At 43.9% G+C, this 26,268-nt stretch overlaps 1 protein-coding gene across 2 annotated transcripts in view; it reads left to right on the top strand.

The window, feature by feature from the left end:
• The window catches only part of CREB3L2 (cAMP responsive element binding protein 3 like 2), a 110,330-nt gene extending 86,306 nt beyond the window's left edge, over window positions 1-24,024 (top strand). For both annotated transcript variants that reach the window (XM_048830447.2, XM_075122887.1), the window contains exons 5-12: window positions 239-420; window positions 1,124-1,270; window positions 2,268-2,326; window positions 4,426-4,494; window positions 12,959-13,058; window positions 14,314-14,440; window positions 15,501-15,735; window positions 17,959-24,024. In XM_048830447.2, coding sequence (XP_048686404.2) covers window positions 239-420; window positions 1,124-1,270; window positions 2,268-2,326; window positions 4,426-4,494; window positions 12,959-13,058; window positions 14,314-14,440; window positions 15,501-15,735; window positions 17,959-18,034 — 995 coding nt within the window. In that variant the 3' untranslated portion in view covers window positions 18,035-24,024. The remainder of the gene's footprint in view (window positions 1-238; window positions 421-1,123; window positions 1,271-2,267; window positions 2,327-4,425; window positions 4,495-12,958; window positions 13,059-14,313; window positions 14,441-15,500; window positions 15,736-17,958) is intronic.
• The last annotated feature ends 2,244 nt before the right edge of the window (window positions 24,025-26,268 follow it).

Below are 26,268 nucleotides of genomic sequence, written 5' to 3'. Positions count from 1 at the left end.
TCACTTCATACGTTTCAAACCCGTAATTAAGTGCTGTACAACTGGAAGGCTGGGGCAGCTGCACATTTACAAGTCTCCCCTTGAGAATCTCTCTCACTCCAGGGCCTTCAGAGCAAGTTGTTCTCCATGCTAACTCACCTCTAGTTTTAAAGCCGCTTTGATTTGTTGGTTCTCCTGGAGCTTCCAAATGCTTTCATTAGGATAAACACTTCCTGTTTTGTTTCTCCCATCCCATTAGCAATGGATCCTCTGCACCTGCCTCCAACCCCTCCCAGCAGCCATGGCAGTGACTCTGAGGGAGGGCAAAGCCCAACCAGGTTCCTCCCACCTTCAAGCCCTGTCCAACTACAAGCCACAGCTAAAGTGACATCACGCATGGCTTCAGCACTCTCCAATTCGCCTCTCCTGACAGCACCACATGTAAGTTGTGGTGACTTTTTTTTCCAATTTTTTTTGTTACCTGGTGTTTTACTTTTTCTGTACTTCTAGTTTGTTGTTGCTCCTTTTAGGGAGCCTCCCAGACTCTGGCTGAAACTCCAAATCAAGTAGTTGGGCTTTGGCTTCCCCACTGATTGTCTGGAGCTGGAGTCTGCAGTGAAAAGATGTGTCTTATGTAACAAGAAGAAAAGGAGTACTTGTGGCACCTTAGAGACTAACCAATTTATTAGCTCACGAAAGCTCATGCTCAAATAAATTGGTTAGTCTCTAAGGTGCCACAAGTACTCCTTTTCTTTTTGCGAATACAGACTAACACGGCTGTTACTCTGAAACCTGTCATTGTGTAACAAGCTTTTCCTTTATACTTTCTTGCAGCTACTACTCTGCTCTGATAGATTAATGACCCATGTGATCACCTGCATCACAGTGGATGTCTTGCCACTTTGTCTTGAGGCAGTAGGTGATCAACTCTAGGGTGGGATTTTCATAAATACTCATCATTGGTCAGTTCTCCAATCATGGGTTGGGACCCCAGAGTGGGTCACAACTCCATTTTAATGGGGTCACCAGGGCTGGCGTTAAACTTGCTGGGACTGATGCCTTACAGCACAGCTGTGCTGGGATCCACTAATCTGGATGAATTTCCTGTTTTCTTTGCCTCTCCCCACCCCTTTGGTACATGTAGAAGCTACAGGGGACTGGTCCACTGATCTTGACGGAGGAAGAGAAGAGGACGTTGATAGCTGAGGGGTACCCTATTCCTACAAAACTGCCCCTGACAAAGGCAGAGGAAAAAGCACTGAAGAAAATCCGCAGGAAAATAAAGAACAAGGTAATTTTAAGATGCAGCTCTGCTGAATGGTCCCCTCTCATGTCTCATACAATAAGGCTACATCAGTTCTATAAAAACGGTCCATAATGCTGTAGGATACTGTTGTATTTTTAATAAAGATACTCTTCCTTCTATCCCCTGCTACTTACCACTTAAATTACCCATCTAGTCAGTACCTATCTGTCTGTCCAGGTACTTGTTTTGCTCATCACCATAGCATCTGAGTAGCAATTAAAGCTAACACGATTGTAAAAATATTAATATATGCCTATACTAGGTGCTAGTGGTGTAAGAAATCATGTCAGCTAATTCCTTTTAAAGAAAGCCACCCCTTTTTTCCCTTGTCTAGACAAAGCCTCTGTGTCCCCTCTACCTGGTGAAGGAGACTTCTACCCACCATTTTCATGCTTCTAAATCCTCTGTGCACCATTGTGCCATGCAGTACAATTCCAGAGCCTTAAATTAGCTATTTTATGCCAGGACTCTCTGAAATATTCTAAGTGCCTTGCTTTTCCTTTAGCAAGGGAAATGGCTGGCTAGAGGGCAAGTTTTCTAACCTGACGACCTAAATTATCCTTGTACAGATCTTGCACACCCTCAGGTATTTTGCAGGTGCGGTTGCACAGGGGCTTGTATTAGTTATCCAGCGTTAAAAATGGAGCCTGGTGTGTTTGTAAACCCCTGTCCCATCCCTGCCGCTGAATTTCTTCTCTAAGAGAAGTCTGAGTGGTAATGTAGTGTAGAAGGTAAAGAGAATTAGAGTTATTAATTAGAATTAGGGAAGCGACTTTACTGCTTTTATTTAGACTGTATTTGCACTAGGATAGGGAATTGGCAAGGAAATTCTAGGGCTGATTGCCAAGGGGAAAAAAATAAAGAAGAGCAGCAAACAGGCTTGGATTTAATAATGCCAGTGTTTTAAATCAGTTTATTGATTTACCTGTGGCTTCCTTTTGCTATAAAGATGTTTTGTGTGGTGGTTTCCCGTCCCTCTTAGATCTCTGCCCAGGAAAGTAGGAGAAAGAAGAAAGAATACATGGACAGCCTGGAAAAAAAGTAAGTCAGCCTTCCTCCCCTTTCAAATAAACCAATGACACAGTTGTTGAGATGGGAGGGTTGATACTGTGAGCGTTTCCTGCACAATGTGTTTCAGTTGCCACCTAGTGGTGACTAAAGGCAGAGTTTATCTCCAGGAAAGAGGCTGGGGGTTTTTTGGGTCCTACAGATAAAAGTGTATATATGGTTAATGTTTGGCAAATATTATTGTGTCATCACTTGGTACTTTGTAGTAGGTCTTCTGATGTTAACAGCATTGAGGAAACTGGTTCCTACTTTCTGAGGTTGGTTATGCTCCCCTTCCTGTTGTACAGCTGCCTCGCTACTTTTGTGCGAAACCTTCTTTTTACACCTTCCTCCAACTATTTGTGAACGAGCGAACGCAAAAAGGGCCCTGGCCAAATCCCGGTACCATGCTAACAGATCTATTTAGTTGGATTTTAAATAAGCCAAGGCAAAATAATATACGTCCATGGCTGCGTTTCAGTAGTTGGTATGTGATGTGGCTACATAGCATGATTTTCATGGTTCGTTTGGCAGACGGTGTCGAGGCCAAGTTGAGCTCTGAATGAATAAATTCCTTTTCTTAAGAAGGTGGGGACAGAGGCAGGAATAGGTGTAAAGGAGGAGTTGAGATAGGTGGTGGAGAAGGAGCACGTTAGCAGGCAGTCTGCTTTAGCAAGAAGCATCAAATCCTCCTACAGAGACTTGTGCCCCAAATTAGTCCCTCTCCCAAGTACCCTGAATCTTTCCTCATCTCTCCTTGTGCCCTTGGCCAGATGGACCTGACCCACATCTGCTAAACTCCTTGCACCTCCTTTGGGGAAGCCCCCATCTCAATTTTCCCCTGCTCTTTCTGTCTCCTGCTGAAAGTCTTGCACTCCCAGGGCAAACCCCTGAAAGCCTCTTTCCCATCCACCCCCATCCCACGCCCAAACACATGGCAAAGCTCTCCCATGTGCACCTTCCCCCTCCACTAAGAGACTGAGATGGGAGTCTGGTTTGTTCTCTTGAGAGTCTGGTCACCTTACTCGCACTACGAAATATGATGCAATGTGGTCTCTTTGGTGATCTCTAATGGCAGCTTGGAAAGGACCAAATGTTCTTTGGACATAAATCTCATGGTTTATTCACATTGTGAAGGTGAGAGACATGGGCTCTGTGATCTTTCAGGGGTGTCTATGCTATCAGGGACACAGTGTCAGAGATATGGTTTGCATGAAACGGATGTCTCTCATCCTTGCAATCAGAGCTGCGGCACATCATTTAAAATGAATAGGGAGAAGGTGGGGGACAAGACTTCAAGTCCTGCCCCTGGGGGTGAAATGCGGGGGTCTCGGGTCCTGCCTCTGGGGCATAGGAAGCCCTCAGAAGAGAGTCAGGATTGTCCGTTTTGCCTCTGGGTAGTGGTAGGCCTTGTAGGGGGGCGGTTGCATAGTGAACCTGTCCCGCACTCACCGCACAGCGGCTCCAATCCCACAGGGCAGGCCCTGCTCTGATCTGCTGGCTCTTGCCATGCTTGCAGACAGGGCCCCTCCCTGTCACTTCCTGGCCCTTGTGCCACCGAATTGCCTGCCCCGCGTTGAGCTGTGGCTGCCTCGGCCACAGAAATGTATGCATGTAGCAGCAATGTTTGTCAGAGCTGTTGTGGCAGGGCCATAAACCACACGCCTTAGAACACCGATATTTATTGGCACCTGTTCTACATCACTGTTCCTGGAAAGAAAGTCTTCTGGGTAATTTTCAGACATGGAGCCCTGCATGGTGGGATGGAACTAGGAGGCTCATCAGGACATCCTGTCTATGCCAGGAAGAAATAACTGTAGCCAGTACTGAATGAGCTGGACCTAAGCTAAGAACGCCTCCCAAACATTACAACTAGCAGAGCTCTCCAATACTTGTAAAATGCCTGGGGTAGCAGTTGCAGGGGCTTTTTCAGGTTTGTGTGAGGTCAAATACGTCAAGATTTGCAAAGGTTTGCAGCAATGCTTTTCCACCTAGTATAGACAGGACCTTAGAACTCGGATTTTACCCCCTTTGTTGAATATAATGTATGTCTGGTTTTAAATTTTGCCTTTCTTTCTTTGTGCCTTCCTCAGGGTTGAGTCCTGTTCAAATGAAAATAGTGAGCTGCGTAAGAAAGTGGAAGTCCTGGAGAACACAAACAGGTAGGATCTGAAAGGACAACTGGAACATGCTTCCAAAATGAAAAGTGGGAAATCTGGAAAAGAAGGGATCAAATACTAGAGCAGTGGACAATGACTCTTAAGAAATGGATCCATCTGACCTGGTTAATGACACAGATGGGGGAGGTAAAATATGTAAAAAGACTGGCACGGTGGCTCAGTGCTCAATATAATATGAGAGAGCTTGGGTTTGATGTTTAGGTATGGGTGCTCTCCCTAAGCTGGTAAGAGTTGCGAGTTCTTCATGTCACTCTCCATTAAGCATCTGGACTGATCTCTGAATGATACGGATGGGCTAGAAAAGAAGTCTCATCAAGCCCTCTTCGACTAGTGGAAGACTGGTCTGATGGGAGACCTTGGAGAGGAGAGGCCCTAACCTGGAGTGTAAGGCTGCAGTGGAGTCCTGATGCCTAGATCTAGAGGCCCTTAGTAGTCAGTTCTTCGGGGACTGCTACTTACCATTCTAACTACCAAAGTTCTTTCTAAGGCACCTCTCACCGTAGCATCTATATCAGTGTAGCAGTGCCATTTATTTTGAGAGAGAACCAATTTCTCACCTTTCTCTGCTCATTTAGAAACAGTTGTAGGTGAATCCAAGTGGTTTACTCAAAAGACCAACAGCTGAGACCATTCCACCGTTTAGCTCTTAAGGGAATGTCAGATAAAAGGAAGACTGATATTTAAAAGATTCGGCCCCATGTTCATCGTGATTTAAAGGTTATAAGACTTGAGCTCAACCTGATCTCTGGTGCTGGCAGATTCCACTGAGAATATTGTGTCCCATTTGAATAGATCCAGATGAGCGTGGCGCATGTGTATATACCTACACAGACACATAGCTGTGGCACTGAAGTGTGGAGGGAGGTTGTCACTGAAATAGCTGAGCTTTAAAGATCAGGCCTAGGACCTAGAAAAGGACCTAGAATTTGTCTGGCAGCCAATGTATTGTTCATTGAGTGGCATGTGGTGTTTCTAATCTTCGGATCCAATCTCTAATTTCATGGAGACAGACCCCGTATCACTGTAATTTGCTGGAGAATGTCTCCCACACACTGCTCGTGCATAAAGACATCTGCTGCTTGTTTGGAGAGAGCCAAGCCATTTCTCCCGCCTCCTTTGCTCATCTCCCCACTCTGCCTCACACATGAGAATGTTGGCATTGCTGTATAAGATCAGAACAGGTCCATCTAATCCAGAATCTCTTTCTGATGGGCTGATACCAGCTGTTTCAGAGGAAGGTGCAAGAACCAGGAAGTAGGCAGTTACAGACTCTGCTCCCCTTAACAACCCACTGAAAAGATTCTCACCGAGTAGCCCTTGTCCCCAGGGAAGATAGTTTTACATGTAAGCACAGCCTTCCCCAATGTTAGACACAGCAGGCTTTCCAAAAGTCTTGCTCATGTATCTGTCCCTCACGCCCAAGGTTGCCTTGTGAAGTAATGAAAAGAAGCTCTATTTTTAATAAAACTCTTAACGTTTTCCTAAGTTTTGGATGCTCTTAATTCTGACACTAAATCCTGAAACAGCATGTTTATTTAGGTGATGTTATCCCCAAATCCTTTACATCCCAGATATGCAGAATTAGTTGCATAGTTTCCCTTCATCAGTCATGGCGGTGTTTGGCTAGGTCTACACTGCACATCACTGGTGACCGCATGTAGGGTAGGTGTGAAAAGCAGGGTGGGTCCATGCTGCGGCTTGTAGTAACGCATGTCAGTGAAAGGCTCTGGCAGTGGAGAAAACTGTCAAAGTCTTTCTTTGCTGCCTCCCCCTCCAGAGCCTTTTCTACACGGAGGGAGCCTTTGCCTGTGGCCCATGTAACCTTCATTCTACCCCTGGAGCATGTTCGTCATGGTACAGTCTCTTTAATTAGATGATCATATTGCCTATATAGTTACAGGACCCCTGCCTCATTCAGTGAATGAGTAGTTATTCAATATTTCTTTATCTTCCTCATACAATGTGTGGCCCCCAGGTCTTTATTTAATGCACACTGTGTAAACCCTGGACTAATAATTTCCTCATGGGTGTTTCTATGGTGCCCTCAATGTAGTATCCGAGTCCACAACATTAATTACACCTCATCTCTGCGGGAAGATAGTAGTATTATTCCAGGAAACTAAGGCACAGAGATTTATTTGTATTACTGTAGCATCTAGAAGCTTCTGTCGTGGGCCAGGACCTCCTGGGGCTAGTTGTGCAGACACAGAACAAAACGATGGTCACAGCCCCAAAGAGTTTATAATCTAAGTATAAGACCAGAGACAACGGATGGATACAGACGGATGGGGAAGTACAAGTGAGACAGTATTGATCTGCATGGTAGGCAGTAATCTAAGTATGTCAGCAGCCTACCTGTTTGGGTTTTTTTGTAGGCCTTCTGGTGGAGGTGAGTTTTGAGGAGGGATTTGAAGGTGGATAATGAGGCAGCTTTGCAGATGTTTACAGGGAGAAATGCTCAAGTGCGTGGGGCAGCACAGGAGAAAAATACTTGTTTGAAAATGTAACAAGTGGGTGATGGAAGCTGGCATCGACAGCTCAGTAGCAAATGAGGGATGATACGTAGGGTGGGGATAGGCCAGGAGGATTTAAGAAGGAATTAAGAGCATCAGAAAGTTGAGAGTGAAGACCAGTAGCTTATGTTTGATGTAATAGAAAAGCAGGAGCCAGTGGAGGAATTCAAAGGCGGGAGTGGTAATGGTCAAAGCGACGGGCTAGGGAAACCATCTTTGCAGCAGCATTGTGAATAGATCTGAGCAAGGCAAGATTGTGTTTGTCAAGGCTAGAGAGAAAGATGTTGCAGGAATTGAGGCACGAGATGATGAGAGCTTGGACAAGACTTTTAGCTATGTGGATGAATAGGAAAGGATGTATAGTAGAGATGTTACAGAGAAAGAATAGGCAAGATTTAGACACAACCTGGATGTGAAGGCCTAGAGAGAGGTCAGGATCAAAGATGACACCCAGGTTATGGGCCTGACCGACAGGCAGGATAGTGGTGTTGTCCACGATGATTGAAAAAGGAGGTTGTGGGGGAAGATTAGGAGCTCTGTTTTAACCATGCTTAGCTTAAGCTGGCAGTTAGACATCCCCAAGGAGATGTTTGAGACACAGGCTAAGATTTTAATTTGGACAGAAGGAAGCAGGTCGGTGGTAGGGATGTAAAATATTAAACGGTTAACTGGTAAGTATTAGTCTAACCCCCTGTGCGTGGGTCTCGAACCAATTCTTCTCCCTGAGCCGCCCTGGGCCCTGCCGACCCCGACGGCTTCGCAGGGGATGGCCAGCTGGGCAGGGGGAGCACATTTAGGCCGGGGTGGGCGGGCAGGGTCTGCGGGCCCCATTGGCGGGGTAAAGTAGTTCCTGGCCTCCCCCTGTGCCACTGGAAGGGGGTTTGGCTGCGGAAGTGCACGGTGCACTGGGAGGGGAAGCTGCTGCTGGGGTGGCATGGAGTGTCTGTGGAGGCCGCATCGGGACAAACTAAGTACCTGGGGGCCCTCTCCCTTTAATTGGTTAACCAGTTAAATGATATAATTTTTAATAGTTTAAATGGTATTTACATCCCTAATCTGTGGAAGAGAGGTAGATCTGTGAGTGGTTAGCATAGACATGGTAGTCTAATTTGTGTTTACGGATGAGGATACAGAGGGAGAAGAGAAGGGGACGAAGGACAGAGCCTTATGGAGCCCCCTCGGAAAGCTGATGAAGGATCCTACAAAAGACCTGCTGAAGGAGGAATTGGATAGGTAGGAGGAGAACAAGGATAGCACAGAATTATGGAAGTCAAGGGAGAGCAGGATTCCACTGTGTTAGGCATGGTACAAAGTAAGAGATGGTCCTAGTGCCAAAGAGCTTCAATAGACAAGTCAAAGGATGGGAGAGGAAACAGGCATAAGGATGGTGTGGGAGAAGTGACTGGCTTAAAGTCACACAAGGAGGCCAGTAACTGAGCTGGGAATAGAATCCCATAGACTATGATGCCTCCCCTACACCAGCATGCTGTCAGACTGGAGGACACAGATATCTGGGGTTAGAGAGTATTGAAAAAATAGGATGTACCTGTATTAGATGAGAGAAGAAATAGGATATTTATTACTGATTATTTTCCCAGAAAAGTAATAGAAATTGGATCCTATTTAAAATGCGCCTCACCAGTTGTATGGATTACTTTTGTGCTGTGTGTGCAAACGGAACAAGGAAACTGACAGTACACAAACTGGTTATCACAACCTCATGGCTTATACATGGATCAGGAATGATAAGATGGCCAGGAGAAACAACAACAGAAAGCAAGCTGTGCTGCTTTCCAACCTGAGATCACTGCGGAAGGTCGTGGTTTTATAAAATAAAATCTGGTTGCTCTTTGTTGGATGCTAAGAAAATAGTCCATTGAGGCCCTGCTTCTGCTCCCACTGAGGTCAGTGGTAAAACTTCCATTGACTTCCAAGGTGCAGTGTCAGGTGAGTGTGTGAGATCAGTTACATCTGATGAAGTGAGCTGTAGCTCACGAAAGCTCATGCTCAAATAAATTGGTTAATCTCTAAGGTGCCAACAAGTACTCCTTTTCTTTTTGCGAATACAGACTAACACGGCTGTTCCTCTGAAACCTGTGAGATCAGGGGCATTGCAAGAGTTGAAATAGCAATAGGGTCGCCAAGTCTCCTTGATCTGCATGGTAATTCCTTCAACTGGGATTAGTAAACTTATTTTACAGTGCGTCCTGTGGGTGACGGAGGATTTGGCTTTGTTTTTCAATGGGACATTTTAAAAATCTTTCTTCTTTGAAATCTCTCTCTCTAAAATTGACACTGCTTGAGAGCCTTGGAATTGTTTTTAACAGAGCAGGTCAATGTTTTTGCACCGAAACGTGGTTTGTTTTGTTTTTGGTGTTGGGGTGGTGGGGGTGGAGAAAATGGCTTCTTGACCTAAATTTTCCACAGACATTTTCCTTTTCCTTTTGGTTGAAACTTTCTGGTTATTGATGGAAAAACTGCAAAGAGTCACTTTTGGTTTTTTCCACTTCCGACAGGAGAAAGGGTGTGTGTGGAAATGGAGAATAGTGGAGGACCACAAGTTTTTCCAAAAAATGAAAACAGAAAACTGTTTTCGTTTTGTCAAAAATAGGAGAAATTCTATGAAAAACTTGCAAACAATTTTTGTTTTGCTGAAAGTATATAGCACGCTGTGAGCAGTGCTAGCTTTTGAATATGAAGGACGGATTCCAAACCTGCCAGGCAGGGAGATCCTGCAGTGACCCAGATTTCATGCTCACGCCCAACAGCAACTCTTGTTCAGGCGAGGTTGGTGATGAAGCCTTGGATTGCACCCATCCTCTGTTGTTAAAAGAACCCTTTGGAAAGTAACCTACCTATATAAAAACACAAATTAGACATCACAGGCTGGAGTGGATTTTCCAGCAAGACTAGAAGGGAGAGGGAATCCCTTAATTACTTTACAGCTTTCCTGTGAGGCACTTCCATTGGCAAGGAAAGCGTGAAAGCACATTCACACCTCCTACCAGGAGGTGACCCTCTAATTGAATATCATCAGGAAATGTGTCAGACAGAGTGAGATTAATCCCAGGGTGCAACCCCGTGATCTACACTGCCTCAAGATTTAATTTTCTCCTGTTAAAATTCAGCCATAGGCAATATGTTTCACTAAAAGCATTCTTGACCTTCCTTCAGATGTTCAGCAGAGGCCTCTTGGTATAAAATGCTCTTGTTCTTAAAGTTGCTCTTTATCCCCTTCTCCAGTTTTCGTTAGCACATCTCACCCCAACAATAATATTGAAGGCAACTTTTCTATGGGAGAGGAGGCATTTTGACCTTCAACTAACGCTTCCAGTTTTTTGGACCGAACTATAGAAAAGAAGTATGGAAGAGTGTTCTATTTGGGGGCAAGAGGGATAGCCATGTTGTCTCCAAACAAATGAACTTCCAGCCTTCTCTTGCCTCAGTTCCTGGTTCTTAGCTTGAAAACCCATCCTGAGTATTTTAACTCCCAACATTGAATCCTTTACTGTGGTGAAAGAGACAGTGGCCTTGATTCGCTACTCACACCATAGTAAATAGGGAGTCACTTCACTGACTTCAAAAAGGCTACTTCTATTTTCCTCAGTGTAAATGAGGCCCAGTTTAGAGATGTTTGAAGATTTGTGTTATGTGGTGGAACTTATAAGTACTTGTTTACTTTCAGTACAAAGTACCCACACCTTGTGTCGTTAGTAAATACCTTGGAGCAAATCTTACTCCCCACTTCCTTGGCCATGAAGGGCCCAAGATATAGTGGAACTGGTATAGTTACACTGCTGAGGGGGGGAGAAAATACAGATTTGAGGAGCATAGCATCTTGGAATCCAGGTCTTTGGGGGCTCTCTGCACAGCAAGGCTTGGGCTGGACAAGGAGGGCAGAGAGGAGAAATTTTAGTGGATATGCCACTAGGCAGATCCACCTGCCATTTCTTTCATAACACCCATCTCCAACTCCTCCCCCAAATCCCCCAGAGCAGCAAGAGCTGTTGCTATCTCAAGGCTTTTTTTGCTATTTCAAAACTGCAGTAGCAGGCCCAGAGCTGGAAGGAAAATTTATTTCCGAAACTCCTCTGGAACCCTGGTGCACCAAGGTGACCTACTCTGTCTTGGTACATGGGGAGGATTTGGTCTCCTGTCACTACAGTGATTGTACATGCCAAGGTTCAAAAAACCTTCCCATGAAATGTGTACACTGGTTTAGAAGATGGGAATAGCCATGCACCGTATGTATTTACCTTTTAAGGAAAGCTGCTTGTGTGACGCGCACACATGCTGTGTAACAATATTATTGAGTAGTTGGTGTGGCCTATTTCATCTGAATTGAAATGGCTCTCCCAAATAACTGCCCGGCGTTGCTCCTACTGTACATAAGGAACCAGAAGGAGGATAACCAATTTTATTTTACACCCAGATGTGTAACAAACCATATTTCCAGCTGCATATTCGACACCCTTGTGAAAGTTGGGAAGGATCTGCTGGCCCAGATAAATCTGTGCTGGGAGTATTTCTTGTACTAATTTCAGACTCCACTTCTGAAGTCCTTGAAATCATTCTACCTTAATTAACAATGATCATTGATTAAAAAAAGTCTATAATAGGCAGGTGAGTGTATATTGAGCTGTAAAGGCACCTCTGGGTCTGTCCTACAATTGGCTTTTAAGAACTTGGTTTTAAAATAATGCTTTTCCATCTCTCTTGCTCCAGCATTTTTGACATCCTAGCCTTTAAAGCTGTTGTGGGTTGCCATGTATATTTGTCATGAGGCCTCAAGTTCTCTTATAGGTGAAATGAAACGTAGAAATGGGATTGAGCTGCAAAGTTAGGATCCAGGTACAAACTTCCCCAGGGGTTTTTGCGTGTGTTTGAAGTAGGGCATTTGGTTAAATGCTTTTCAAAAGAGTTGGATTAGTCAGAACAAAATGGGAACAGTTTGGAGAGACCCAAATCAGTAATGGAACGTGATTGAGCAGGCTTAAAAATAGACATTTAAGTATAGTTTGAGATCAGTTCCTAGTTCACTTTTAAACGGCTAGTACTCAGATTCATGGACTGTTGTCCCTGCAGCAGTTGATCGTACCTTTTCCACTAAGCAGAGAGCCAGGAGGGTAGAAAGTGCTATTCTTGGTTGGGATTCTTATGTTTGTCCAGCACAACAGGGCCTCCGTTGTGGTTGGGACCTCTGAGAATGATTGTAATAATAGCAGCATAGGGGTCTGTGATTTCATCAGCTCTTGGAGGATGGAAGAGTTAATAGGTAACCTTAGGAGGAAGTAACATTAAATATTTAATTTAAAACAAATGTATGAGAAGAGAAGTCTGAACATATTACAGGTTTTGAGATCTAAAGGCATTTTATTTACAAAAGCTTTCCAGTTTACCTTAAGGGCCAGACTTTCAGAAATGTGTGCGCACAGCTACACAATTGATTAGGGTAATTGTGGACCTGATCCTGCACCCGTTAGTCAATGGCAAAATTCCTGTTGCAATCATGACACAAGATCCGATCAGATGTGCAGCTGGTCATCTGTGAATGTAACTGTTTTGACTGCATGTATATACATGGTAATCCTGCTCCCATTCTTCTGAAAAGCTGATCCTTCCTGGATGAACAAGTAGGAGTCTCAAAAGTAGGAAGTAAAATAGTTGGTGGGAATGTTTGGGGAAGAATGAAACTGACATCAGTTGTGGAAAAACAAAGTCTAATGTGATTGTGCACAATATTTTGGAAAATTAGGACAGCCATTCCTTGCCTCTAACTTTTAAGGCGAGGATTTTAACTCGATGCACCTGCATGTAAATGTTTACTGTTAGTAGGGCACAGAGATCAAGGTGAAAAGCTGTATGATCATATGGTCTGAGGTACGTAAATCTCCTGGTTAATATTGATGGCTGTGTTACTCTTGACATTCCAGAACTCTTCTGCAGCAGTTACAGAGACTCCAAGCCATGGTTGCTGGCAAAGTATCCCGTTCCTGTAAAGCAGCCAGCACGCAGACAGGGACTTGTCTCATGGTGAGTGACTCGGAAGTTGGGGACCACAAGCAGCAGTTGCTAAAACCACTGTTCCCAGGCTCAGCTCATGTCTGGCTCCCAACTCCCTTGGATAATGGCACTGCAGGGTTGGAAAAAGCGGTGGGAGCAGCAGTCAGTTTCCTGCTAGCAGCTGGAAGCTTTGGGAAATCATGAATGCTGAGGCAGCCTGGGATATGTGTGGATTTTTGTTGCTGAAGGGTACTCTATCCATTCTGTTCAGCCCATCAGCCTGAAAGCCCACAGGGTGGGAAGCGTCTCTCGTCAAGAATAAAGTGTTTTCTGGGGCGGGAGGGGCCCTTTCCTTTGGAATGTACTCATGTCCGAACTGGGGCTGCAAGAGCACAAGACTGTTGACTTTCAAGGCCCGCTACAAAGTCTATCTGTTTGAGCAGGCATTGGCAAGGGGTGTGAGGATAGGATTGCTGTCTGCTGGCAGTATGTGGTTTGGGGGAGGTAAACTGTCTCAGGGTGTTTCCTGATGATTAGATGAAAGGTCCAGGGGTAAGGGAAGGAGAAGTGCTGCTGCGTTGGTTGATTTTTGTTACACTTAAATATACAAAATTAGAGGAGGTACATCAAAGGGCACCCAGAACTATGAAATGGGAGCCCTTTAGGTGCTTGGTTCTTTTAGATCAAAATAATACATTAATTCATTAAAATAAAAATAACCCAGAGGCTGTAAATCTACTTGTTTAATGCTCAGGGTAAAAGAACTGTTAGAAAGGCTTTACTTCTAAATTTAGCAACCAAATTCCCTTTATGTTGGTGCTATAGCTGGATGGAAACTGGTCTCTAGTCCGACATTGAGCCTTCAGGCTGGTATAGCTTCTTTGTTTGTCACTTTTAAGTAAGATTGTGTCCAAAAGCAGGTTTAGAAATGCCTGATACAAGTTAAGCAACATGAATCTTTAAATGCATGTCTGAGTTTAGTCCAGTTAAGTTGTGCTTCTAGCCTTTCCAACTTCCAAATAAAGAAGTTCAACAGAATAAAATGGCTGCAGGTCTTTAAAATAGACTCTTGCATTGAAATCTGTCCTTTTAAATATTGAATTGTTATTGTCCATGCACGTTTGATTAGGGGCATCATATATATTGACCAAAAAATAGCCTTGAATCAATATTTTTTTACAAATTACAGCAGTTGTGTGACTTGCCATTGCTTTAACCTTAATTCCCATGTATTTGGGTTCAAAGAGTGAGATTGCTTTTGTTTTTTGCTTTCTGCCTTGTCCAGGTGGTGGTGCTGTGCTTCGCCGGAATTTTCGGCAGCTTCTCTCAGAGTTACGGGCCCTATCCTTCTGCCACAAAGATGGTGCTGCCCAGCCAGCATTCCACACCAGAGTCTTACACTGCCTCCATCGGTAAGCTAACTCAGTGCTGCCGTTTGCTTGATGACTCTCTCCCCCGCAAGATCCCCTTTGCATTTTTGAGGGAGTCAAGAGTAGGCAGCCTGCACTGCCCTTCCTGGTAGCTGTGTTCTAGCACCACCCCCACATTGTGGTTGTCATTTTTCTGGCTGAGGGCTGGATGGGAATTCTCCTTTGGAGCCTCTCAACATATCTTCTTGCACAGCCTGGAAAAGGGCACTGCTGACCATCAGAAAATGTTCCTTTCTTCCCCGCCTCTTTTGAGGATGAGAACTGCGGACTCCCACGCACCAGCTTCTTGTCTCTCTCCAGGGCCACATCCAAAACTATAATAAAGCCCAACCTCTAGTGGTTTTGAGGTGTTGGTGTTTTGGCATTCTAGAAATGCTAGTGTATTGAGTGGGTTGAAAAAGTTCAATGGCTGGGTTACCCATGCTGTTGGTGAAACGTACCATGAAGGGATGGAGGAGTCTGTTACTCCCCAGCCTACTTGATAGTTCCAGTTAGGCTTCTGTGTGTCAGCCGCAGGCATCAGACTCGTAACTCCCGAAAGATTCCAGGTGAGCGTGACCTTAGTTCTCTTCCAAGTGGCCAAGTATTCACGTTGCCAAAAAACCTCCAACATAGCTGATATCGATTGCCTTTCTATTGGCCGTGTCAGAGGCCCAGGATTGAGTGGGGCACCGGGATGGAAGTAGATGCTAGCTGTGTCCGATAACTATCGTGTTAAAATGGAGCCTGTCACCATGGTATCTGAGTGTTCACCCCAGAAGTCATCCCTCCAGTTCAGGCCGGTGGCTGGATTAGTGGGGAAGGGCCCTTAAATGACCAGTGCTCATATTGCACTGGCTGTGGGCATACGTGGAGGGCTGTCAGTGCAGCATCTTTCCCTAGCTCCAAAATTAGTAGTTAATCTCCATGAGTAGCAAAATCCTGTGCAGCTAGATTTACTGTGTTTATATTTGTCCACCTTCAATTCCCGACATGTCCAGTGCCCATATATCTGGCTCACTGTGTTTCTCATTTAGTTTCTGCCTCCCCTATTTGTACACAGTACGGTCAAGAAGCCTGCTAATTTACGAAGAGCCTCGCCCACTGGAGGAGCAGTACACTTCAATCTCCTTTGCAGATCGCGGTGATGCCTGGGATAGGCGCATGGATGCCTCCAAACACACAGCACTACCTCTGGAATCTGTGCCGGGGGTGCAGCAGGACAAAGTGTCCCACTTCACAATAACCAACGAGACAAGGCTAGAGAAATCAGTGTTGCTGGGGCTGCAGCCGCACAGGTGAGTGCAGAGGAAGCAGGCCTAAGCATGAGTTGCATGAAATTCCTTGTTGCATGTTTCCTGGACAGTTATTTGTATTACTGTTGTGCACAGAGGCCTGCAGTCAAGATCAGGGCCCCATTGTGCTAGGCACTGAACAAACACATAGTGAGAGACAGTCCCTGCCCTGAAGTGCTTACAGCCTAGATAGACCAGACTAAGAGTGGGGAAGGGAAACTGAGGCAAGGAGAGGTAAAATGACTTGCCCCAAATCACACAGCAAGTCAGTAGCGGAGCCAAAATTAGAACCTTGTTCTCCTGACTCCCAATCCTATGTCCTATCCACTGGGCTATGTTTCCTATGCAAGACCATGTGCTTGGAAAGCAGGTAGTTATGGGGTTCCTGCTAAGCCTGGTGTGGGTTCCTTTGACGTATACTAGCTAAAGGATGGTAGTCTTCTCAAACAATAGTAGTATAGATGTCATTTAAGACTGTTTGTTTCTCTGCCTGTATTAATAAGAGCTCCCTATAGGATGGTTTAGTGATGACACTGACTACAGCCTCACAAGACTTTGTGTAATCCACCCTGTCATGGTTCAGGGCATCTGCACCTATATTCCCCCCTCGCTGGTTCACCAAGGGCATCAATGCATAGGCTTCTGGCTCCCTCTCTTGGGTGGAGACCTGTGTCTCTCTCCCTCCTGACCAGTGTATTTCCAGGCCGCACAGTTCTGTGCGTACTCTGTGAATTCCCTGGCAAAGTCAGACTGCCTAAGGAGGCCTGCTTTACTTTTCTCCTCAGATGGTGAACAGTGTAATGACCGCAGTTAAGTTACCACAAAGTTCTTTCTAAGCAAGCACATTTATTCTTAAGGTACAAGCATGGCAGAGAAAACATATTAAAAACAATAAAAGAACCTATATACATGTTAATAAGCTTACCAGAGGTCATCCCAACTCCAAGAAGAGTGTGTGAACAGTCCTTCAAACCCCACCCAGAGGTTTTTCATGTGGCTAACAAGTTCATAATTCCTTTTGCTCAGAACAAGAACACTCATGAATCTGTGAGTTACTCGTTTATGCCATTTGGGCATTTTGATCCTGGGAATAGGTCATTTGTAGACAAAAGTCCCTTCCCCAGGGTGAAGCTTCAAAAGAACGGGTCTGGAGGTTGGCATTTGCATTTTGCCCCCCCACCCCCCCAACCAAGCATGTCCTAGGAACCCTACTCAACTAACAGTTCATACTTGTCTTAGCCTGTTTAAAAGAGTTCTTGGAAGTATTATGAGCTTCCAAGCACATATATTAGTCTTACCCCCTAGAGAGCTTGCATACTATCCCACAATAACACACAAACATTTGCACTGTTGATACAGTGAGCTCCTAAGACACTGAAACTTAATTCAGTAAGGTTTAACTTAATTCAGAAAGATTTTGCGGGAAGCTGTCATCCGTCAGACATCCATGTTTGTGTCTGATGTGCGCGCACATATATACACACACATGTATGGCGTTATACAAATAATTTTTTGGGAGGGGAAATACCAGTAAAATATCACCCAGAGGGAGCTGCATTGCTTAAATGCTGACAGCTAAGGGGAAATACGCATCATCAAACAATCTAAAAATATGCAGGCCATGGGGCATTGCCATTTGAATGACATGAGCTTGTGGATTGCTAAGATGTCTAACCAGGTGGGTAATGAGGAACTGGGTGCCTTTTGCACTCAAGATTGCTTTGTACCCTGGGCCCTGTTAGTTTGCTGCAGGGCAGAGCTGGGAAGGTGGAGCATGTATTGCAAGAAGGGTCACCTTGAGAAAGTTGCATGGAATTCCTTGTTAAATTCTTTCCTTTAAATAATGTGAGATTTGGTGCTCCTGGAAAATGAGACTCTCTCTGGTTTGAAGAACTGATGTCTTTTTCCGTCACTATACTTCTGCATGCCCTGCCATCACCCTACCTGGAACTCTTCAACAGACCTTTCTGTTGTGCCAAATGGGTTTTTATTTGGATATGTGTCTCTTAAAGCACTAGGATGAGACGCGTTGCCCCTGCCCCATCCCCACTCCAGCATATCTATCTTAGGGTGAAGAGGTGACTAATTTGATGTGTTACCAAGTTCCAACCAGTGAGCTCCTGGTAAATAACAGACACTGAAACAGCGGTAACCAGTTTCAGTGGGGTGTGTGCTTTTTGCATGATTGCATTCAGGTATAACATTCCCTTTTTTTCCTCCTCACAGGGTCAGCTCAGAGCTGGAAGTGAATGAAACACTGAAAATAATTGAAATTGATAGACGAGTCAATGCTACTTCTTAAAAAAGAGGCCTTTCCTCCCCCTCATTATCCTGCCTTCTTTCCAACCCAAGCCCCACCCCTTCCCCCAGACTCATCACCATCAGGGAACTAAAGGGCAAAAGAGAGAGTCTGCCAACTTCTGATTTGGCTGAAGAAGCTGTGACTTTAGTCAGCAGCAGTTGTCCTCATGCTGTCCCTTCCTCCATGCGCACAAACCTGCTTCTTCTTTTACTGCTGTCCCTGACTGGTAGTACAAAGGAGGGTTTGAAACCTAAAAGCAGCTGGTGCCAGCAGTGTACAGCTGGTTGGTTTGTGTGTGTACCCTAATCAAATGTAACTCACGGGGGAACATTTGTGGTAGGTCACGTGGGAGAAGGAAACTAAAAGGTACAGTGTGACACTGCTCAGGATTTAGCCACAGCTCCATGCCCATCACTCTGGCACACTGGAGCTTTATGCGGGGAGAAATGTGTTCACGGTTCCCATCCCGCCCACTGAGGGCAGAGAACAGACACTAGTCCTGTTGAGCCAATGGCACAGACAGGAGAGTGTTCAATGGCAGTATTGATATATTTTTTTCTTCCTACTCTCTCTCTCTCTTTTTCCTTTTCCTGCCCCTTTATCACGTGGTGGGTGAAGTTTCCCTACTGTTGCCATCCTTATGAAGGATCCAGGCAAAGTTCAGTCAGCCCCTGTGTCTTCTCAGGCCTTGTCTACAATTGCACCAGTTTAACTAAATTGGTTTAGAAACTGATTGAGTTTAATCTGTGTGACTCCCTTGTGTGGAAATTTTTAAATAAGATTATGACTAGTATATTGTATCCATTTATCTTAAGTTGATTCCTTACTGGCGTAAACTAAATCAATACTAGGCTCTCTTAAACCAAAATAAGAGCGTCCACATTAGGGGATTGCATGGATTTAATTAAATTAGTTTCTAAATCCATTTAGATACATCAGTGCAGTTTTCTGAGGTAGACAAGGCCTCAGATTGCTCTAGGTTGTTGTTCTGCACCCCCCCCAGCCTCCTATTACTGTTGTAAATAGTATTTATTAGCTTTCCAAAATTTCCCTCTGGCAGCCAGACTAGAGAGCCAAGCTCCCAAGACCATGCAGCTGTTCTTGGTGAACTTTGAAATCAAGATGGAAAAAATATTCTTTTTTAAAATAAAACTTAGCTCCCTACAATGATTTTTAGAATGTAATCAGGCTCCCCTTCCTCCTCCCTTTTCCTAAAAGTACATGGAATTAAAGCAACCACTTAGGAAAAAAATGTGTTCCCAATTAGACACAGTTCAGGTCACAGTGCTGATGGTCTCCCTCTCTAGTTATTATTACAAAACTACCTAGAAGACCAAACCAAGGTCAGGTCCCCATTGTGCGAGGCACTGTACACGCACATGGTGAGAGACTGTCCCTGTCCTGAAGCCCCTATCCTAGATAGACAAGACCAAAAAAGGATGGGAGGGGGAATACATACACGGAGAGGGGAAATGCCTTGCCCAAGGTCACACGGTAGACCCAGGTGGTCATCGGTAGAGCCAGGAATAGAATCCAGGTCTCCCACCTCTTAGTGCAGTACCCTATCCACTAGACCATAGTGATTCTAAAGCACCATGCTGATGCATCTAATGCACACTGCCTCCCGTGCGGTGATTCTCCCTCTCTCAGTACCCAGATTGTGCCAATGGCAGGGCTGCCCTTTCTACTCACAACCGTCCTTTCCGTGATCCAGTCAGCCCACCAGTGATTGTTTCCGGATTGTATTTGGTTATTACAAAGGGGTGCTCAGAGTTCCCAGTGATGGCATTAGCCGAAAAACCTAAATAGGACAGAACAGTATGGCTACTTTTGCAATTTACCAGGAAAACTCAATTAAAAAAATATGAAAACTTTAAAAAAAAAAAAAAAAAAAAAAAAACACACCAAAAACCAACCCTCTCCTTTTTCAGATAAATAAGGAGACTAGCGTAGCCTTGTGTTTTATACCATGTACAGTAACTCTTTCCTCCAGGTATTCTATTTTGTAAAATATTTTTAAAGAAAAATTGTATTTGTTTTTGTATTTTAGTATAGCCTCTGCAATGCTTCATCCTTCCTTGTTTGGATTTTTCCTTTTTTTAAGTCTCCCTTCCTTTGTTTGCTATCCCATCTGTTCACTGTGGGCCTGATCCAAAACCCAGTGAAGCTAATGGAAAGAGCTTGAGTTTGGCTTGAGTAGGCTCCGGATCAGTCCCCATTGTACCATGATCAGAAACAACATTCAAATTGTCAAGAGTGAGACATGTGCCACAGTTCCACTAGCAGATAATAATAGAATTTGGTGTGTATATCACTTTCTAGGTCAAACCCCATTTGTCCGTCCAGGTGCCTTTTAAAAAAAAATGGTGGCAATGAGAGAGAAATGCCATTGTGAGCATAGTCACAGTCGATCCTTTGTCAGTGTGGGTCAGTACCACCCCTAAGGCAGCAAATACCCTCTTATTAAGGGTCAGCCCCAACAGCCATGATAATTCTCTCAGGCTCTCTGGATTGCTCTAGTGCATGGAGACAACCATCACACAGCTCTCTCTTTGGGAGCCCACATTATAACTGCACGATGGAAAGAGGAAGGAGAAGGTGGGTGTGAGCTGGGGAGTGTTTGAACTGAGACACAAATGGTGTCTGCATTATTTTAACCACCTGAGGTCAGCAAAGGGAAGGGGAAAATGTGTGACCCAATAGATTTACTATATTGGCTATCGCAGGGCATCCAAATGCAACCAGGTAGGCATGAGTCAGGGATGAGCAGATTCACGAAGGACCTGGTTTACAGAGCATCCCCAGGTCCCCTTGACTTTGAGGGAAACTGTGGGGGCTCAGCGTTCCTGCAAAACAGGCCCAAAATTTCTGTGTGTCTTGGATTATTTATATAGCTGTGTATGGAATAGGTGGAGGCTGATCTGTCTAATCTCTCTTGTGCCCATTACCCTACTTAATGCACGAGTGCATTTGCTCCCAGTAAAGAGACACTATTAATGGTACTAATTTTTTTTAATTTGAATTCTGTCCCTATGTTCCTTATCATAATTTACACTATTAAAATGGAGAATTTCCCTAAATCATTGCTAATCACCATTAAAGCCGTTTGCTTTTTGCAATTCACTCAGCTAGGATACACCACACCATTAGGGGGGTTTTACTTCTTCATTGATAAGGGCTGCTGTCTGTGTCAGGCTACTGGACTAGATGGTCTGATCTATGTATGGATAATATGGAGTACTGCAATTCCTGTGTTCCTATGACCGCAAAAATAGCCTCTCTCTGTAGCCCCAATATGTTTGATGCTTAAAATGAATTTTAGCTGTTTTTTGTGGATCTCCTAATCTAGCACAATGTTTGGGTTGAAGTCACTGCTGGGGAATATTATTCCTTTAAAATCAACTATTTCTATTGAACCTGAGAGTGTCCATCTAATGCTAATGAAACGGGTTTCTTCTGTAAGTCCTTTTTCTAGCAATCAGTCACTTGTTCACTCTGGGGTGAAATTCGCTCCTGGACACAGAGTCAGCACAAGTCATGCACCACTTAAGTCCCAAGAAACCGTTGAAGTCCCACTTTAGCGTTCCCGGGCCTAGGGGCTTATGCAGTATATAGCCTTTGTGCTGGTCCTCTGCACAGGCATGAACTCCACCCTGAAAGCTGTCGACATGGAACTCCATTGCCTAACCAATGGTTTAGCACACCAGTAAAACCTTGCTTGTCCCCTATTACCTTCAGACATTCCCTGAGCTGTCAGTCTTTGAGTCTAGGAAGTTAAGCTATGAAGGAAAGTAGGGCATTATTTTTTTAAAATATAAATATATATTTATGGAAATCAGGCCCAGGCCATGTGACTGTTCTAATCATGTTAGCATGGGGAGTGGGGGGGAGGAGGAAGAGAGAGGTTGGTATGCTATTTATAGTTCTATGTTAGTTTCATGTGTGTTCACTATTTGTACTGTGCAGACTAATATTTTCATACACCAAGGTTCATAGGCCACATTTCAGCTGGCAGAGTTTCCATTTACACAATTTACATGGAGTAGCTCTGATTTATACCATCTGAGGAGCTGGATCCTGTCACTGGGCTGGGCTTCTCCCCAGCTCCAAAGTATGCGCTGCCATGCCCAGTCTCTTTCAAGGAGGTTTATTTTCTTAATAAACCCAGGTAAACAAACAGAAAAAAGAGGCTTAACTCAGTCCTGGCTTTCAGGTTCCAGCTCCACCCCTCTCAGGGATTTCTGGCAGGTTCCCAGTTCTGGCCAGTTCTGCTCCCTCTTGGGGGAAGCAGACTCAGGGCTGTCTCCATCAGCCACTGGCCCCCTTGCTCCAGGGGCCCCACCACTGGAGTTTGCTCCACTCTGGTGTGATTTTACCTCTTCCAAGGCACAGCCTGTCTCAATCAATTTGTCCTCCAGCTGCCCAGTTAGCAGCCCTTTATAGACCTAGGTGTAGCTCAGCCCTCTTTAATTGCCTGGATTGGACTCATTGGCTCTGGTCCAGGGGTGCAGGGCTCAGTCTATCCATAGGGACCAGCTATCCTGTGACACCCCATAGCTTTATCTGCATCAAAATATATTTTTAGACTAAAATTTAACTCTGTCTGCCCTTCTCCCCCCCCCCCCCTTTTTTTTTTTTGGTAACTCTTATAAAAACTGACTTTCAGCAGTGGACATTGTCTAGACACAGTTACAGTGTAGGTCAAATAAATGAGTAATATTAATTGCCCCATCAAGAGGGATTTCCACAGAGTATTTGGACTCTAGATTCTAGCTAGTGCCAACAGGCCGTTGTACAAAACCCCCACGCATAAGGACAGAAATATAGTTAGTATTTTTATAGTCTGTGACTAAAATATTTCATTCTCAAAGCACTAATTAAAAAGGGAATGTTTTGCCTTTTGAAGGTGAAACAGTAGGTCATTGTTTTGGTGATTGGGAATAAAGCAGTATATTTTAGCGGTGCTTTGTTTAACTACTCTATTCTTCCCATAACTATTCAGCTTTGCACTGTAGCTGCACTTACTATTTATCAGTGTTAAGGACAAATGACTGTTGGGAGTGTGGGAATAAACTGGCCACACAGAAGTGCATTATATACATCAAGAAATGTGTACAGGTTCTGTCAGTGCATGCCCAATAATCTTAAAACCCAGCAGATGCACCATGGACGTTCAGTCTTACATTGTGGGTGAGATCCAGGTTAACTGCCTTGCCTCAGTGATAAATTGTATTCAGAGGGACCCTAGATGTGAGACAGGAATTTGTTTTTCCATATACATATCACATATCTGCTTTTCTTTATAAAAACACAGATGTGGTTTTGCCACCTATTTTCTAAGCCTGTGTTGCTTTGGGTCTTGCAAGAAACTCTCATGAGATGGAAATGGGCCTGTGTTTTGGTTTAGTTACTGCCACCAGTCTCTGCTCTGACCTACAGCCGACTTCCAACCCATCCCTCAAAGAGTAAAATGTGGAGATACGGAGTAAGGGAAAGCTGGATTTCCAAAATTGCCTCAAAGGGGGTGGAATAGTTCTGAGATGGAGGGACTCCAGCAGCAAAGAGAATTTCTTCAAGCCAAGAAGGAAAATCTTTATTTGGATAGATCGACCCCCCCACTCCTCCCCAAATCTTACCTTCTCTCCTTCCTTACCTTTTTAATTAAATAGCCCTGTGCATGAAGAATAATGGGGGAGACCTTTTCAGTGGATTCCACTTTCTCATGCAACATGGGTAAAATAAATGTGATCTTATTGTTCATATAATGGGGTGAGTAAGGACAGAAAAGAGCATAATGAGACTTCTGTTTTAAAATATGTTCATATCTGACCATAGCTGATTCTGGTACAGTGATGCTGAAATAATGGAATCCCATCTTCTAGACTGATATAGTTAACAATACTCTGTGTGTATTGAGTGATTTTTAAAGACACATGCTGGAGTTTTCTTAAAATAAGAATCCACTCTAAATAAAGGCTTTTATTCATCTATACATAATCATTTATGCATTTATCTGAACAGCTGGCACACATTCCACTTGGTTCAATAGAAAGTTCTATCTGAACCCCAGAGCAAATGGGATTAGCAGTGATATTTGCGATCTGAAAGCTGTCCAGTCACCTTCTGTAAGTGTTATCTTGTACTCTGTATGAAGATGTATGTCAGTAGAGCCTGGATTGAACACCAACCCTGCTGTAGACAGCTCTGGATAAGTACAGGGAAATGTACCTGGTTTTACCCTAATTAGCCTTTGGGTGTCACTTTTGTTTCATGGAATTACAGCTTCAGCCCCTTTTTTTAGGGCTGTAAATTAGAAGGCCATAAGATGGGAAGTCTGGGAGTGACAGTTCAAGGAATACAATTTAGTCTTCTGGTGCAAGAGCTAAAGGATCCTCCTTTCCCATGAACATACCCTCTTAACCATGTTAGGCTCAATAAAAAATGAATGCAAAGAATTTTGTTGGGCATATAAAGGGCCATGCAGCGATTGAAATTTATATCAAATTCAAATTGCGGGTATATTCCAGTCCCCCTGAGTGTTCCAGAGGACAAATCATCTGGAGTCCTCTCCTCTAAAATGAAATACTTCCCTGTGGAGGGTCAGATATGATGTTTCAGGCCATCTAAACCAATGTTAAACCCTGCAGGGTATATCCCTATATCATTTCAGTTATTCTCTCTGTATGTGTGCAAATACAGATAACATACATGTTTGGTTTGCCCATATGCATATTAAACAAAACTATCCATTGTGAAAAAAATGGCAGTTATTTGGGACTCTGCAAGAACAAAACCCACCAAACCTCTCAGTAAACTCTAACAGAGCCTCCTTTGACTTTGCTAACATCTATGTTCTTTTGCCAAACGTATGTTTAACTGTGTGTGCGTGTTGGTTAATATTCTCTCTTTGTAATGATTTCTATACATGCACTGCTCATCTGGATACATTCCCACCTGGTTGTTCACACTGCAAACATGTCTCTTGGTGTAAAGAAATTGTTTTTTTGTAGAATTCAGCAAACAATTATTGGAATAAAACTAAATGCTTTTGTAGGATTATATATATGTAGTTAAGTAAAAACTAAAGTATGTTATGCCTTTTCATTCTTGCAAATAAATATTTTACGTAGAAAAAAAGCAAAAATAGCTCCTTTGTCTTTCCATTTACTTAAAATCTGATCTCCTCTTGTATTTTGCAAGCACAAGACCATGTGCTGTCTGACTTTTTTTTTTTTTTAAATTTACCTGATTATCTAACATGTCACTGAATTGGAAGAAGATTAAAAGCTGTGATGTGTGTATATGTTTTACAGTAACTGTCTGCCCCTTTCTCTTACCAAGATTGCTGAAACTGTGGAATTGCTTTTGTGGATCATGGTGGAGGTGGGATGGTAACATTTTTGTAGTAATAATAGCATTTTTATGGAATGATGCAACTTAGCTCTGTTAATCCTAAATTCATAGATGTATTTTTAAAAAAATCTACATTCTGGTAATATTGACTGACTGGCCTCTTGACTTTGGGGATCAGATCTTCCCCGTGTGTAAGCTGACAGAGCTCCCTTGGTCTGCCCTGATTTACAAGAGCTAAGGATCTGCCCTTGAATATACATTGCCTCTGGGATGAATGCTCAAAATCCAGGTTAATACTTTGACTTTGACATATTCTGTGTTTGAGTGGGTGGATGGATCAAGAACTCCACTGCCTGATCTATGAGGGAGACTAAAGCATCCTTGAAAAAAATCTAGATGACATTGCAGATAAAAGTCATGGGCACATAGGCCAGAGATACACTGCCCTTCTCCAGTTTCCAAGGGTCCTCCCCAGCTTGAAGTCTATTCTGACACACATGATATGTACAGGGGAAAATGCGCTTTGTTCCTGTGGTGGTTTCCACCACCATTTTCAAATGGAGGCTGCCGTTTTGTTTTAAAAGTTGTTATTGCCTGATGTAAGGAACATTCTTTCCTTTCCAAAAGGCCCCAGGCAGGAGCCCCATGGCAAGTAGCAGCATCCAGCCAGAAGCCTGGTACAAATCAATCAGTATTGCTCTATAGTGAGAGAGGATCACACACTAGTATAAGTTTCCATTTCTCCTCTCCCAGTTGAGAGCCTCGCTATGGTGACATGGCCAATACATGGAGCTTGGGAATAGACGTGTATCATTCAAATATGAAATTAACATTTCCAGGGAGGTCTTGCCATTGATATTTATGATACTAGTTCCCAACCA

Source organism: Caretta caretta, chromosome 1, assembly GCF_965140235.1.
Source record: "Caretta caretta isolate rCarCar2 chromosome 1, rCarCar1.hap1, whole genome shotgun sequence".
Classification (NCBI taxonomy): domain Eukaryota; kingdom Metazoa; phylum Chordata; order Testudines; family Cheloniidae; genus Caretta; species Caretta caretta.
Note: the sequence above shows the minus strand (reverse complement) of the source record. Positions and strands in the feature narration are given on the sequence as shown.